Here is a 17,451-nt window from a genome sequence, read left to right as displayed (position 1 = left end):
AAAAAAAAATAGTAGGAAAAGGATAGGGTGTACCACTTGGTGGTGAGTAGGAGAAGGATTACAATTTTAAATTGGGCGATTAGGGAGTCTTAAGAGAAGACACATCAAGCAAAGACTTGGAAGAACGAGGGAGTAAAGCATGTTTTTATCTGAGGGAAGGGCACTTAGGGAGAATATAAACAGTAAGTGTAGAGACCCTGAGGTAAGAAGGTCTAAAGACAGCTAGGAGGCCAGTGTGCCTGGAGCTTAGTGAGGGGACGAATAGTGGGAAATAAGATCACAGGGGCCAGTGGTGGCCAATCCATGGAGGGCAGTGGTCCCCAACCTTTTTGTCACCAAAGACTGGAGCTCCTATGAGAATCTAATGCCTGATAATCTGAGGTGCAGCTGAGGTGGTGATGCTAGCGCTGGGGAGCGGCTGCAAATACAGCCGAAGCTTTGCTCACTCGCCCACCTCTCACCTCCTGCTGTGTGGCCCGGTTCCTAAAAGGCCACGGACTGGTACAGGTCCGCAGCCCAGGGGTTGGTGACCCCTGACACAGGGTCTTGAGCCACTACTAAAGACTTTGGCTTTCATTCTGAGTACAGCGGGGAACCACTGTAGAAATTTGACCAGAAGAATGCCATGATTTACTTCGAACAGTATCCTGCTGGCTGCTATTTGGACTGCAGAGTGCAGGGGAAGAAAGAGACAGCCTAGTTAGGATGCTAATCGCAACAATATAGGAGAGAGTAGGTGTGGCCTGCACTAGGCGGCAATGGTAAAGATGATGAGAAATGGTCAGATTCTGGATACGTTAAGAACGCAGAGACAACAGGCTAGGCTGATATTAGCTGTGTGGTATGAGAGAGAGGGAAGTCAAGGATGACTCTCAAGTGAAAGCTGCAATGCTGAATGGTAACAGCCAACTGGTGGGGCTGGTTAAATGGGGCCAGAAGGGCAGCTTGACATACTACATTTATCCCATAGGAAAGTTAAGTTTTTAGTACTAAAAAAATGTAAGTTGTTCTGAACATCTCAAATTAGTAAAAGACAAAAAAATTGTACTCGTTATCACACTATTCTCAAAATATGACCCAGCAATTTAAGCGTCAAATTGCCAAATAGATTATATGTATTTTATTTCTATTTTGAGGCTAAAGACCATTATTTGCTGATTACTTAACCTGTGGTCAACTACCTTAATTGGGAAATTTAACACATTGCAATTGTTGCTGGAAATTAGCAAAGTGATCAGTTCTGTTTGGGGTTACTCTAGCTGCCTAATTTAATTGTTCGTAATAAAATCTTCCATAGATTAAACAGTTTTATTTAAGTTAATTGCATCAGGTACTTCTATTGATACCTCTACTATCATCTAATAGTTTTGTTGTTGTTGTTGCTAAGAAACGCTGCATAGCACTGTATCTAAATACTGGATACAAGCTTGCACTTTGATGGCTTCAAAATCAGCCATGAGAGGAGGATTTACACCACAAAAATTGACAAACACTACTAGTTAGGGCTTCCTCCCGCCTCCCATAGTTGGTTTACCAGCATGTTGCTGAGCACAGCAGAGTGTAGGGCTGTGAATACCAGCTTTAGGTCACACAGCAGTGGCACTGTGGGCAGGAGATGTAACGGAAGCCATCTGCCCCAGAGGGGAGGAGTGCTTTATCATTGATGTTGTTTCGAATTGCTAGCTTATAAGGATCATACAAAAAGCAAACTGACTTTACGTCTAACTTCTCTACAATGTTTTACCTTATTGCTTGAGACCAGAACACATCCTTCCCACCTACTCTCACCTTTTCTAATCCTACTCACTGCCTATTCATCACAGGTATGACATTTCACTTTCCTAAGCCTTAGTTTTCTCATCTGTTCAATGAGGATCGTAAAATCCACCACTCTGGCTTACTGTGAGGATTCAAGACAATATAGTCACAGCATATGTTCCATTAATGGTGGTATGACTAAGTCTTGGCAGGCTTATCCATGCCATTCTCCCACTTGGGCCATTTCCATCCCATTTCCGCATATTCTAATTCAGTTCATCTTTCAAAATTGACCCAATTGCTACCGCCTCTATGAGACTTTCTCTTATTTCCATGGCTGACAATCTCTCCTTCCCCTAAAATTCCCTGGCCTCTTGGGGAATGTCTGGCACTACCCCAGACCTTCCGAATTTGAATCTGCATTTTTAACAAGATCCTCAGGTGATTTGTATGTACATTAAGATTTTGGAAGCCTTGCTCTGCTGTTTCTCAAACTGGGGAGATTTTAAAAAGCTTAATGCCTAGACCTCACACCCAAGAGATTCTGATTCTGGGCATTGAGGTCTTTTAAAACTCCCAGATGATACTGACATACAGCGAAGTTTGAGAATCTCTGCTCTCTAAGCTCCCCCTATACTCTTTAGGGGGCCTGTACATTCTTTAATGTAACGGCAATTTGCGTCCACATATGTTTTCCCACTTCTATTAAATTATGTCTTTTAAGAGCAAGAACTGTTTTTTAATTTCATTTTTATCACCTCCTACCTAATACCTAGCCCTATAATAGGAGTTTAATAAATATTTATTGAATTAATGATAAATGAATTTTTTTTTGGTAATCTTAAAACGTTCTCTCAATACCATAAGTATGGCTTGTGTCCTAATTCGAAGACTGGTTGAACATTTTCTCGAAATTATCAAGTTATTTCCTCTTTAGTCCTGAGTAAAGACAAAATCTTTGAAGAACAGGAGGCTGGTGGCTAGAATGGGTTTTGTAACTGAGAATACACTCTCTGGGCGTCAGTATGCTGGCCACTGCCACCTTTATGAGCTAGTACAGGAAGTCCCAGCTTAAATCCTAAGACCCCAGAGGGCAATGCAACATGAAGCAGCACCGCCCCACACTCAGAGCATCCAATTCAGAACTCTTGGCTGAAATATGATGATGTTATTGTTTCTTCCTCTCTAGGGTGCCATTTTGATATTTATGGGGATCGTTGTCCTCACTATGAAGGCATCTGTTATTGAAATGTTCCTTGGTAAGTACTTTTATATGTGTATCTGGATACACTGTTAACATTCTCCTAAGGTCTGAAGAATTCTGCCAAGAAAAGATTTAAACAGCGCATATAAACAGCACAGTGTATCTTTTGATGATAAACATTTTGGAGACGTTTAAGAGAGAATGCTAAGTGTAAATTAAATTCAGGATGTATGTGTATATATATTTTTATATACAGCAAGTATATCCATTACATCAATGTGTATCTATATATTACATATTACATACAGTTACACACACACATCTATGTGTGTATTCTTCAGCAACTAACAAATATTTCAGATACAGCATATTTACAGATTGTGAATTTAGGGGGTCTTCTTGTTTCTTCAGCTCTCAAAAAAATTTATCATTATCATAGCCTTACTTAGACCATTGGCAACTCAGACCTTTAGAGATGAAATCATTTAAATTCATCCATTATCACCAGAGAATTGCCTTCAAGAAGCAGCAGGTCAACCAGAAGAGGGAAAAGTGCTGATGGGTTTAGCACTAAGCCTGGGGAAAATCTTATGTTAATCTTGACCCATTGTGCTGTGGCCTGGTCAGCTCAAGTGACACTGACCTTGTGAAACTGTTGCCAGGGAAGATTCACAGACAATCCATACTACTGTGCTAGGGATACCAGAATAAAATACCACAAACTGGGTGGCTAAGATCAACAGAATTTCATTCTCTCACAATTCTACAGGCCAGAAGTGCAAAAGCAAGGTGTCAGCAGGTTTGATGTTTCTCAGAGGGCTGTGAGGGTAAAATCTATTCCATGCCTCTGTCCTCTGTCCTAGCTTCTGGTGTTTGTTGACAGTCTTTGACATCACCCCAATCTCTGCCTTCATCTTCACATGGCTTCTGCTTGTATGTGTGTGTGTAGGGTGGGGTGCAAGTGTGTGTGTGCCCAAATTCCTCCTTTTTATAATGACACCAGTCATACTGGATTAGGGGCCCAATCTACTCCACAATGACTGTGTCCTAACTTAACTGATTACATCTGCAATGACCCCATTTCCGGGCAAAGTCACATTCTGAGGTATTGGGGGTTAGGCCTTCAACATATGGATCAGCGGGGCACAATTCAACCCATAATATAGTCAGAATGTTCAGGATCTGTGCAGAGGGAGTCTACATGTGCAGAGTTGGGGACCGGAAGAGAAAGAAGCGACAGAGCTGGGAAGGCAAAGAGGCCCTAACACAGGATAGGATATGGGGGTTAGGAAGAGGAAGGATGTAGCTACTATAAAACAAACAAAACCAACCCTGAGGCTGTTTCACACTCTGCCAAGTCCCCAGCATTACAGAAGCAAGAAGGGAGGCTTGACGGTCTTTTCTTGTCTGCCCTCTCTCAGCCTGCCTTTCTGCAAAACACTTTTCCCCTCAGGGGTGCTCATTCAGAAAGCAAGAAATCAAAGTAGGGAAAGGAAACTCCTATCACAAATTCCCCTCTCGATGCCCTCACTTGTCTGCCTCCCTGGCATCTCTCTCATCTGTCTGCTTGTCTCCATCCCAGGGCCATTCCCCATCACCCTTCCTCGGTACTATGATATCCTCTTTCCCCGAATCCGTACCCCTCTAACTCACTCTCTACCGCACCCTGATTAACCTCCCTAACGCCCACTTCTGATCATCACTCTTTTGATTTAAACTCCTCAGTGTTTTCCCATTGTCCTTATAATGGAACCACATCCCTTCCTGATATGGCCCTTACTATCTTCTCCTGCTCTCCTTTCTACCTTAGCGCCCACCCTGACTTCTAGGGACCTGGGAAGTACTAACCTTCACATTCCCCTGAGGGTCATATCATTTATCACCTCCAAGCCTTTGACCATGCTGTTCCCTTTCCGGAAATGCTTTTCCTCCCATTCCCAAACCCCCACAAACCTACTGGTCCTCAGGAAATTTCCCTCTTCCCCCCATTTGATTAGGCCATCTTCCTATGTGCTTCCTCAGGGGCCTGTATTGAATCCCATAGTGGCTGCATGGCGTTCGCCTCACCATTAGTCTGGCTCCCCCTAAAAAGCTGTGTCTTGCTCATTGTTGCATTTCCAGTGCTCAGCATATTTCATAGGCACTCAAGAAATGCTGCTAAATAAATTATTCTCCTGAGGGATGCTCGATTTTTAAGGTAATAGAGTTCAATTCTACAACTGTTATGTTTGGGGCAGCAAATTATGATTAGAGACTGAGTTTGCCTTTTCCAGCAATTTATTTAACATAGGTTCATTGTGCAAACTTCATAAGCCAATAGCATAGAAAATAATGTCTCTTAATAAGCCAATAAAGAAATAACACTCCAAAGTAATGATAGATTAATTACATTATTGTTCCAGGCAAGGAGAGATGAAAGTAATAAAGCCCAAATTTAGATGAGCTGTACTTTCTTATATGAGTAGGCACTAAGGAGAGATGGCTTAGCTGACCGCCAGCAGACTTACAGCTGCCAGTGCAAAAACAAAAGTCACTTGTTGCTGGGGCATGTCTCTAGGAAATGACGGTGCTGGTGTTGGCAGGCAGGATGATCTCCGCAGGGCCACTGAGTGACTTTTGCCACTGACTGTGGAAGAGTACCTCTCCAACTCAGGAGCTAATGCCCCAAGGGTCTTCAAACAGCTGTTTAGGTCAGCAAAGTGTTTCACCAAACTGAAAACTCTGGGATAGTCCTCACAAACTCTCAGTATTTGTAGTTTAAATGTCTCCTTACCATAGTTGCTTCTCCACGTGTTCTTATCAATAATCCTCTAGGAGCCTATCAGCAGCTGGGCTGTTGACTGCTTGTCGATGACAAGGAATGAGATGGTGACATCCTAACACAATTTACTTCATTCTTATATTAAAACAACTTCTAAAAACAATCAGTTTTTTGTGTGTGTGTATTTGCCATAAACACATGGATTAAAACAACTTAAGTTACAAACACGTGAATTTGAAATCATATCAAGCCACTACATAACACCCAATTCCAGTGTGTAGGTTTTTCCTCCTATAAGCAATTCCTCCAACACCAGCTCAGTGTCCTAAACTTCAACTCAGTCCTGACACTATCTACCTGAAAGTAAAATCAGATTCTAGGTTAAGGGCTCAGTCCTCATAGTCAGATGCCATCCATAAGTCCAAGATGTTACCTGTGCTTCTGACTGACTGGCATAAATCAGAGGTTCTCATGTTCCTCTTGTTGGGTTCAATTAATTTGCTAGAGTGGCTCACAAAAATCAGGAAACCTGTTTACTCACTAGATAACTGATATATTATAAAGAATATTAAAGGAGACAAATCAACAGCCAGATGAAGAGATACATAGAACAAGGTTCTAAACAAAAGGGCTGTTCTCCTGGAGTTTAGGGCTAGCCCAGTGGCACAGAATCATCCTGGTTCCCTAACCTGGAAGTTCTCCAAACCCTATCATTTTTTTTTTTTTTTTTTTTATGGAGGCTTCATTACGTAGGCATGATTGATTAATTCATTGGCCATTGGTGATTGATTCAACCTCCAGCCCCACTTCCCTCTTGGGAAATCAAGGGATGAGAATGAACATTCCAACTCTCAATTCATGGTTGGTTCCCCTGGCAACCAGCTCTTTCATCTTTAGGGGATTCTCAGAAGTCATCTCATTAACATAAATTTAGATGTGGTTGAAAGGGGCTCGTTACCAATTACTCGATACCCGTTTCACTTTTATGGCTCTGAAATGATTTCAGGAACTGAAGACAAAACACACACACACACACACACACACACACACACACACACACACACAAATATAAGAAAAGATTCTCCCAATAGTCTTATCACTCAGGAAATTTCAAGGGTTTCAGAAGCTGCAAGCCAGAATTATGGCCAGAACTGCAGCCAGAAGATGAAAATATATATATTTATTATAAATCACAACATCACATAGCTATCCAGTGATGCCCCAAAAGCTCTCTTAGCTAATGTCAATTAATTGTTTAATTAATATATATCAGATCTAGCATGGTTGCTCAGATATATTTAAATTTATGACAGAGCAGAGTTTTATGCTGCCCACTATCATTGGAGCACCACGTCTAATCAATGACTGCACTCATGGGGAGCAAGTGGAATGATGAGGCAAAGGCTATGGCCAGCAAACTTGCATTCTACGTCTAACTTCTGTCCCCAAAGAACTGTAGCTTTAGCCAAGTGTAAACCTTGACCTTGGTTTCTTTTTTATAAAATAAAGGGATGACTTCCAACACTCCAACCAGCTTTAAGATTGTACAATTTGAAGCATAATTTTTTTATAATTTATGTGATTATAGACAATGTTGTCCTGTCTTTGCTATGAAGCTCAGATTTATTTGATGTTAGACATTTCATTGAGTATGTAAAACCAAATTAAAGCATGGGGGAAATTTAAACTGCTTTCAAATGATCTGCTTTATAAATGTTTTCAAGAAGGCATTGTGGACTCTGTTAAAGAAAATCAGAGTTGGACAGTGGTTAAAGTAGTAAAAACAGATTTTAATCATAAACTCTTGCAATTAGGGAAAAGAGACCTCAGTACAGAACTGGGCTTGGTTCCAAATACAACAAGGAAAGTGGGGATTTATAGCCAAGGAGGAGGTCACAGGGATCAGTGGATGGAAATTACTAAGAGGAGACATCAAGGGTAGGGGGATTCTTGGTGAAGCAACTTAACAGCATCCTTGCTAAAGGCAGACCAGAGTGATCAGACATCAAGGGCACAGGATACGCTCTAAACAGGATTCTTGCTGAAACTGGGCAATGCAGGTCCAACAAGGATGGACACTGAAGCCCAAGGGCAAAGACTAGTTGAGAAGAGGGCTTAGAGGAACCCGACTAAAGTTTGGTCGAGGAGAGAATCCTTGTCAACACCACCGGAGTTAGTATCTTGAGGGGCTCTAAAAGGATCTAACAAGAAATTTATGGGCTAGAATGAGGCAATTCTAGAAAGGTTCCAGAGACACATAATAAGTATTCAGTAAGTACTCACTGATTTGATCATTGATTAGAAGTTTTGGCACTTCAAATCTTTTCTTGAAAGTAAATGGTTTGATTATAACTCATTACTGACAGGAAAACTGGAACACAAGTTCATATTAACCATACCAATGATTTTAGAAAGCACTCTTCGTTATTGTAGGTATATATGATTTCAACATGACCAAATTAAACAACAATTATGTTGACTTTTTCTAATTGTTAAAGAAACATTCTATATAAAGTATAGAATATATATGAGAAATATATTTTTAAGTGAGAAAAATAGACATATATAAAATATTATAATTATTCTGCCCACAATCATTGGATTATTAATATTTGGTATATTCGTTCCAGTAATTTCTCTCTACATATAACTTTGTCAGAATCATTCTTAGGATTAGAGCTGAGCATATCTCATTTCATCAAATATCCTTCTACATATCATTTGTAATAAATGCTTAGGATTCCCCTACTTTTGGAACATTTCCAATATTTTATGATTTCCAGATTTCCATTAGAAATAATGCTGTAATGAACATTTTTTACATAAATCTAGTCTACATCTCTGATTATAACTTGGGACATATTCCTAGGGGTATCCATTCTAAGACAAAAAATATAAATTTTTTAAGGTCATTGAAATACATTCCCAAAGTTTTCCAGAATGACTCTATCTGCTTAGACTCTATAAAGTGACTGGAGCGCCCTGACCCCAAAGCTGTGTCAGGATTAAGTCTAGTCTTGTATTCAATATTTACTAATATGATATAGGAAAACATCTAGCTATTTTGCCTTAGCTTACATTTTTTATCATTAATGAAACTGAACATTGTTTCAAGCTAATTTATTTATATGTTCTCCATCTATAAATTACCTGAGTGATTATTTATTTAAATTGAATTGGAAAACAATTACACCTCAGGTCTCTTCACTGTACTGATGACCACACTAGAGAGGAAGAGAGAGAGAAGTGGTGAAAGTTTTTTATTGGAAAAAGTAATTTCAATGTTTTGAAATTTCAAGCACTACTAGTAAAAGGTGAAAACTCTTCATGTTATTCAAAACTGGAACACTAAATCCTTAACAATTGAGAAGTACTGCAGCATAGCTGGTAAATCATGATTGCCTTGGAACTTTGGTGTCTAGATATAATTTCCTCAAGGCTTCTAGACATGAATGGCCTTGGGAGCCAGATAACTAGCTACTCCTAAAGAAGCGAATGGCTTTCACACCTATGTTTCACTTTGTACTTTGAAGCGAGCATCAGCCATCTCAGTGCTCTGACTGGCTTTCTAAGGAAAGGCACACACAAGACTGAATTTTCTCTCACCCAAGTTCAAATGCAATTCACCATTTCTAAGGTAGCAAGAGAGGTCTTGAAAGTCTAGCAATGACGACTTGCTCCAGGGCACAAGCGCATTGCAGCCTTACTGACCAGTCCCTTGAGGAGTGATCTCTGCGAAACTTTAATTAACAAGCATCTGAGCTGAGGGGAGGGCCCCTGTGTACCATTGAAAATAATGACTTTATTAACCACTGCTGTAAAAGTGAATCCAGCTATGGTTTTCAGCCAGAGGGTCTTGAGTGAGCAAATGTGAGTGATGGGGTGGTCTTACTGAAATATTTATGGTCCTAATGATACTGAGACTTATAAACCACTTGCCACAGACACACAGGTCCAGGACAGGATTTGGTTTTCCACAAAAATGGATACCCAAACTTATTACTATTTCACTTATACCGTCTACTTAACTCGCATAATTTTTTTCTATATATTTAGTACTTGTTTTTAAAAATATTCTAGGATTCTAGGTGTTTGTTTTTGTGTATAAAATGAAAATATGGTCTGGGCACAGAATTAAATGACACAGAGACTCTTATAAAAATTAGACCTCCAGGACACTCACACCCACCCAAACCCCAGAAGTAAATAACACCTAAAAAATGTCCACCTTCATTCTGCTTGGCTAGACTTTTGGTTTTCACTCAGTTCTCTTTCATGTTTCTGTTAATACAGGACATGGTATGTCAACTGTCCAAGGTCTCCGCTAATGCCAGTAGTCAAAATTGGGGATAATTCAGTAGCTGCACCATTGGCACAAATTAGCTAGAAAACCAGAAGATACAAAGTTTTCATAACAAACAAACACTGGTGACACTGCCAAATTTTATTTTAAAGAAAGTTTCCAATTCGAGAATTCCTAAGTTGATTCCTGCCTAAATCGAGCATCTGTGTTCTGTTAACACACACACACACACACACACACACACACACACGCACGCACACAAACTAGGAAGTAAAATACCTATTTTGATTATTCTGTTGCCTCATGTTCACCTCCAGACCCAACTCCATCCAGAAAGTGGGTTTCTCAGAAAAATGGCTGAAGTGGAGTGAGTTAAAGCAGTACCAGCTTCTGGTGGGTAAGGTGGAAGAATGCCCGGAGAGTAAAGAAGACAAATAGAGAATTGACTAGCCTTTTGAAAACAAAACAAAACAGAACAACAACAACAACAACAAACCACATTGCTTTTCTGTCTACTGGTAGAATTAGTATAGGTACAGAGAAGTGAGGTTTTTCAGACATTGCTAATGAAAAAAATTGCTATTAGAAATTTTCAGAATATATATCAAAATTTTAAGTGGGCATAGCTTTCAGACAAGAAAACCTATTTGGAGATTTATTTTAAGGAAATGATAATGGATCAGTGCGAAGATGGATCTGTTTACGTTAAATTGGAGATTGACTAAATTATACAATACATGCATATAGTACAATGCTTTGCAGGCAATTAAAATTATTGTGAGAGTAACATTTAATGACAAAATAAGTTTGCAGAAATAAGTAGAAATAAGTTATAAAGCATTGTAAACAGTATGAGCATGATTGAATGTTTGTTTGAAAGTACCCATATGAATAAATTTATACATAGAAAAAAGACTAAAAATAGTTTTGTGTTCATCCATATATTTTATCCTTCTTTTTGTGTTTTTTTATATTTTTACTACAAAGAATGTGTATTGTTTCGGTAATAAAATCAGTGAATGTTATTTTTTAAAAACACAAGGCCCAAACGGGTAACGCGACTTTAAAATTAAAAAGGATAAAGAGGGCCCCCTTCTTCCCCTATAGTCACGCTTCCTGAAGGAGAGCAGTTTCCAAATGCTGCTTGAGGTTCTGCTCCTGTTTCTGAGAAGGAAGCTCAGCTATCTGCAGTTGACCTCTGTGGGACGCATAATCAGGTGCTGCTAGCTGGGCCACCAGGGCATGCAGGTCACACCACAGACCTGATGACCAGTCTCCCTCTACCTCGCAGTCCCTGTGCTCCTCGTCTCCTTCTCCCAGACGGCCCTCCTCTGGGGCTTTTTACACATCCCCTCCATGCAGCCCTCCCTCTGTCGCACGTGCACGCACACGCACACAGACGCACATGCAGTTCTCTGGCCACGTGGAAACTCAGTGTGGCACAGGGGAAAGAACACAGAAGGGTCTGGGTGCTCATCCTGTCTCTGTCATTCATTCCTGGGACCAAGCTAATCACATTCCCTCCTTTGGAAAATGGAGGTAGTAGGATTGGTGTGTGGAAATTTAAAGACAGCAAAACAAAGGACAGTTATCCAAAAGGTATTTCTGAAAGACCCTTTCAAGAGAGGCTAAATATACAGACGATACATCTTATTTCCTAATCTTAATATATGGGGAAATTAGTTTCACCAAAGAGAATACTCTAATGTGTGATTGAGGCAAATACAATGGTCAGAGAAAGTGTTTAGTGAAATAATATTAATTAGGCTTTTCTTGTTTGTGTATCTTCTTCTGTAGTTTTGCTGGTGACTGGAATACATTCAAATAAAGAAATGACAAAGATTAAAAGGCCTAAATTCAGTAAGTAAAATTAAAATTCCTCACTGATACATGGCTTATGTCTCCCATGTGGTGGGTTGTTAAACTTGTTTTTGATAATTTGGAAGGTTGTTTTTGGTTTTGTCCTTTTTCTTATATCAATTACTTTACACTCAGACTAATTAGTAGTGATTCTTATTTATCACCTATCTCACTCCAAAAAGCATTTGAGATAGGAGTCCTGATTTTAGGGTGAAAGATATATGGTTTCACTACACTAGAAAAATTAGAAATACGCATACAAAGATGAGGCAACACTATGTCTCTACGGCTAATCTGGAATAGAGATTTTACTGCCATTGAAAGGATGTCTCAATTCCCCATACCAGAAAATTAAGTCCGTCTAATACAAAGGTCCACCTTCCAGTATGCCCTGGAATCAGAAGGTAAATCTCACAGGAAAGCTCATGAGGTGTCATGCCCAATCAGTGGAAACAAGGAAAAATAAATTTCATTTTGGGGTGTTATATCAGTTAAGATTAGATAACAGAAAACACAAAATAACAGTTGCTTAAATAAGACAGAAGTTTCTCTCTCTCTCCTGTAAGCATAGTCTGGGCTTTTATAAAAGCTTCACAGTCCTCTAGGACCCAGACTCCTCTGTCTTGTCCTTCCACTTTTCTCAATGTGGTCCCAACTCTTTGTCTAAAATGGCTGCCTCAGCTCCATACCTCATGTTCACATTTCAATCACTGGGAAGGGATGAAGGGCATACACCCATTCTCTTTAAAGTCCAGAAAGTCAAATATACCTCTTCTACCATTGACCATCATTAAGGGAGGATAGGAAATATCTTGATTTCAAGCATCCGCAAGCCTAGCTAAAAGCACGGGGTTCTATTACTAGAAAAGAAGGGAGAATAGATATTGGGAAGTAACTAGCAGGACAGGACATAGATGGGAAATCTCATACTCAAATGTTGTGAGAACATTGAGGTATCTGGATCTAAATTTGTAGACTTGATGGAAGCTAGAGTTATGGTATGTTTAGAAAGGACCGTAAAAGAAAGTCTTCAGATATAGTCAGTGTTCTGTGCTCTCCACAACGGAAACTTCTTCATAGGCATTACATTTAGGTGCCTTGAAATCAGCAAAATGAACAATGTGAGATAAAGAGATTTGCTTCACACAGCATTCTCTTTTTCTTTTGCTCCTTTAAACCCGCCATGTGAGATTTCCATTGAAATGAGACCAAAAGGGCAGCCATCCACAGCCTTCCAGCTTGAAATACTAAAAAGGAATCAGCTATTTATTTATTCCTGTCAAGACCAAGAGCCAAGAAAATCGGCCCAGGGACAGATGTGTGTTCAAAACAATGATTGGGTTAATATGAAGACAAATGCAAGCCCAAGTGTGAATTCCTTTGGGCTGTTTCTAGTATCTTCATTAACTCATATACAGAAACCATGAAAGGCTCCATGATTACCATGACAACAGTTTTCAGTGACTATGAAAGTCTGTGCTAAATGACCCAAGAGCAAACCTCTTTGAGAGATCTCAAATAGATTGAATTTCTGATATGCTAAATTCTAACCTTATTCTTAAAATCTCCCTAGTGATACAGCACATTTGAATTCATAAGCGCATAAGGCCTTTCCTCTAATTAGAAACTCTGGCACAATCATTAAATAAGAGGGGGAAAGAGACAATGAAAGTAATAGGATATTCCCAAACCATGGCAATATCAGATTCTTTACCTCAGGAGTATTTCCAAATTATAGTCTATAGCTTGAGGCCAAAGTCGTTTTCATTTTTTCTACTCAACACTGTCAATCTGCCACTGGGGTAGGCGACTAATGGCAAGGGAGGCACATCATTTATTCACCTGACAAGCATTTATTAGGTGCCAGCCAAGTACCAAGTACTGTGTTTGACACCCAGCTGCATCAGCAATGAAGACTCAATCTATATCCTCACAGAGCTCAAAAACGAGGAAGGAAGAAAGACAAGTCGCCAGGCAACTATGATGTCTTATGTTGGTGCTAGGACTCAGGAGCTTAAGGTACACTGAGAATATGGAGAAGCAGCTGTGTAGCTGTGAGGGCTTCCTGGAGGAAGTAACATACCTATACTGATATCCGAAGGCCAAATAGGGACCTGCCAGGCAAAGATGAGGAGGAAGGAGTGTTACAAGCAGTGAAAAAACAGCATGCCCAAGTCTTAAAGAGTAGGAAGTGCTAAAAATAGCTAAATATGACTGAAATATAAAGCAGGAAGTGAACGTATTGAGTTGAGATGGAGGGATAAATAGGCACTGGATCCTGAAGAGCTTTGTTACTGTGGCCAGGAATCTGGACTTCAGCATGAAGGCAACAGGGAATATCTCAGTGCAGGTAAGTTTGGTTGCAGTTAGCAGAAATCCAAGGCCAATTTGCTTAAGCAAAGAAAGGAGATTTGGGCAGGACATGGGGTAGCTTGCAGAACCCAAGGCAGGAACAGCAGCCTCTGTTTCTCTCTGTATGGCTGCCCCATCCTCCCCGTTCCGCCCAGATCAGGTCTCTCAGATCTGATCTCAAATTCCTGCGGGAGGTAATCTAATTGCATCAGCCTAGGTTGGCACAGTGTTTCTCACAGAAATGTACAGTGGATAGGGTTGTGTTAGGGAAATAAAATAATCCCGTCAACAAAAAAAAAAACCTTTTGAAACCAAAATATGAAAAAAGAAGAAAGAAGACACAATTTATCAGTGAGTAAGCATTACAGATTTACCTGCATGAATGGTTTGGATGAGAGTGTCTACCAAGTATTGCAAACAGATTTATGCAGTAAAGTAGAAGATAGAATCTCTGTGTGATTCTGATGCCCAATAAAATTTGAGAAGTGGTGGACTAGAGAGGGAACCGAGATCAGAGCGGCTTGAAGATAGGAATGTGAACTCACCACATTCAGTGTCCTCTGACCACTCTTCTAACCAGCCCTCAATATTCATCAGTGTTTGTTCAAGAATAAAAGTCCTCACCACTCAGAGAAGCGAGGGTAAAATAACGAGGAGGCAGTTTGAGAGTGTTGGTCAACAGATGATTCATTGACCCCTACTACACATGTGCCACTGCTCTTGACTCTTGAGGATCTCGTGCCCAAGATACGGTGCCAACAAGTTGGCAGAGCCAGATCTGAAACTCAGGCCCATGTGAGATTCAACCACCGACAATTTCCCAATACTCCCTCCCAAGTGAGCCAGAACTAAGGAATGAAGTCCCTATTGCCTCGGGGCAGATGAAGGTGTTGAAAGATCAAGGGCTAACCAAGCAGGAAATAAAGTAAAAGAGATGCAAGGAAAATGGGAAAAAGAAGAACCGGGATGAGTATCTTCCCTTGGCTTGTCCTGAGACCATGTGCCATACCAGTGCCATCTATTCTGTCTACGCAGAGCATCACTGTTGTTTTGGGTCATTGTCTCTTTCTCTCCTCCCTACTTCCTCTTCTCTTTTATTTCTTTTCTTTGTCATCGTCTCTTCCCTCTTTCCACTTCTTTGGTCTGCTCATGGCCCCCAGTGATCCTCATGGGCATTGTTTATCTCCACTGGGAGCCCTTTGGTCCTGGAAGGTAGCATATGTTGAAAATAACCCCGCATGGGGGTTTTACAAAGAGGAAAGCAAAGATGAAAATAAATGGAATGCATTCTTACAGCTCTACTCCTCCCACTCATGTATGACTATTCATTACTGGCTAATATTTTGCTTTCACCTACACAGTTGTATTGAGTACAGTTTTACTCTGCCACACTTGACTTATCACATCACCTTGTTTTCTAAATCAAATCTAGTCTGACTGCAAACTGCCAATTGCCAGGGACTAAGAAAGTCAAATTCCACCATGACAGGAACTTCCTTCTTCCCTGGATGCCTTGTGCGGTCTAGAGCATTCAGGGAGGTCCCCTGCACTGCTCAGTGTCTAAGCCTGTGTTATCTCTGGATGTCGGGCAAGTCCATTGTTTCCTAAAGGATGAGATCTCGGCAGACGTAGGGAAGCCCCATGCCTAAAGTTTCCACCCCAAGGGGTACCACACCAGGCACTGCCTTTGAAAGCTCAGCCTCTAACCCAGGCAGGCTCTTCAAGAAATTTCTTCTGAAAAGAATATTGTATAGTCCTGAAGAGTTCTAGTAAAAAACAATTATCGATATCTTGGTAAATTATTAATTTGTCTAGTGCCCATGTGATTTGACCCCTGCTTACCTCCCAGAACTTATCATAGATCTCTCCCCGTCTCTCTCACTTACTGTGCTTCAGGCACACTGGCCTCCTTCATGTTCTTCAAACCACCAACCTCATTCTCACATCTGAGATTTTTGCCCTGGCTCTTCCTTCAGCTTGGAAGGTCCTTCTTCCAGGCCTTTACTGGCTGTCATCTTTTCCTCATCCAAGTAATAGTGTTAAGAGATTAAGTACAGAGGAGTTTAGGGGGCAAATCCTTAGGGCCTTATAAACCATCTTAAGGAGCTTGGACATTATCCTAAGGGCAATTGAAAGCCAGTGAGGGGTTTTAAACAGGAGAATCATGAAATACGATTACATTTTTTAAAGCATCACACTGGCTATTCAATGTAGAAAGGGCTGGGACAAAGAATGTACAACGTGAGAGGAAGAAGACAAGATAGGAAGCTATCGTGTTAACTGTCCAGACAAGACATGTCAGTGACATGGACCAAGGTGGAAGTAGAGAGAAATAGCAGATTTGGAAATAAAACTAACAGGACTTGCTAATGGATTGGTTTCACTCATTCAATCATTCAGCAGACATTCTGTCGCGTAAACCAAACCGACAAAAATCCCTACCCTCATGGAGTATATATTCTAGTAGATGAGCGAAGATATAAATGAAACATCGAAAAAGTATCAGAAACATCGAAAAAGTATCAGATAAGGAAAAAGCACTCTAGGTATGAGAAATGATACAAGCCAAGTCTGCAAAATAAGATTTATTTGAAAAGTACGAGGGATAGTAGTGGCAAATCCAGACGTTCCATAGAGGGGACTCTGGAAAAGCCTTAAGGATTTTGGAATTTTTCGTGAAAGCAGCAAAAAAGCTACTGATAATTTTTGACCAAAGATTCTATTTTAGTCGAATCGAAAGTGATCAAAGACTGCTTAAGAAAAATGGAATAGCATGCTCTGCGAAAAGTCCCTACAAAGGAAGGATTAACGTGATCTGATCACTGGGTATCGAGATCAAAGAGAAGGAAGCATTCATCTTCTAATTTTATTTAATGGTCATTTTTGCTTTGTTAAGCTAACTTTTTTGCATAATTCTCTTAAAATAGGATTTTACTCTAGTTGAATATCACAGTCCAACAAAATCAGTTAATATCAAAACTGTTTATGCATAAGTGCTTGTATGTCATAATAATTCTTCCTCATTAACATCCAGGAGGCAAATGTACATACAGTGGCCTTTTCGAATTGATTAGGAAATTTATTTTCCAGAAGCAATGTGGCTTGCCTGGGATCATTGAAATGATGAATGGCAAAATAAGAGCTAGAGTATACAGTTTCATTTGGCTTGCTACATCATTGGCTGATTGTATGTGACACTGCCCAATAATCACT

The 17,451-nt window shown here is 40.2% G+C and overlaps 1 protein-coding gene across 2 annotated transcripts in view; it reads left to right on the top strand.

The window, feature by feature from the left end:
• VIT (vitrin) overlaps positions 1-17,451 on the top strand; it is a 94,172-nt gene that overhangs the window by 19,847 nt on the left and 56,874 nt on the right. For both annotated transcript variants that reach the window (XM_011372091.1, XM_023537795.1), the window contains exons 2-3: positions 2,948-3,017; positions 11,824-11,886. In XM_011372091.1, the coding sequence (XP_011370393.1) occupies positions 2,966-3,017; positions 11,824-11,886 (115 nt within the window). In that variant the 5' untranslated portion in view covers positions 2,948-2,965. The remainder of the gene's footprint in view (positions 1-2,947; positions 3,018-11,823; positions 11,887-17,451) is intronic.

This window comes from Pteropus vampyrus, unplaced genomic scaffold, assembly GCF_000151845.1.
Source record: "Pteropus vampyrus isolate Shadow unplaced genomic scaffold, Pvam_2.0 Scaffold200, whole genome shotgun sequence".
In the NCBI taxonomy this organism is placed as follows: Eukaryota; Metazoa; Chordata; class Mammalia; order Chiroptera; family Pteropodidae; genus Pteropus; species Pteropus vampyrus.
The sequence above is the reverse complement of the archived record's forward strand: the minus strand, read 5'-3'. Positions and strand labels throughout refer to the sequence as shown.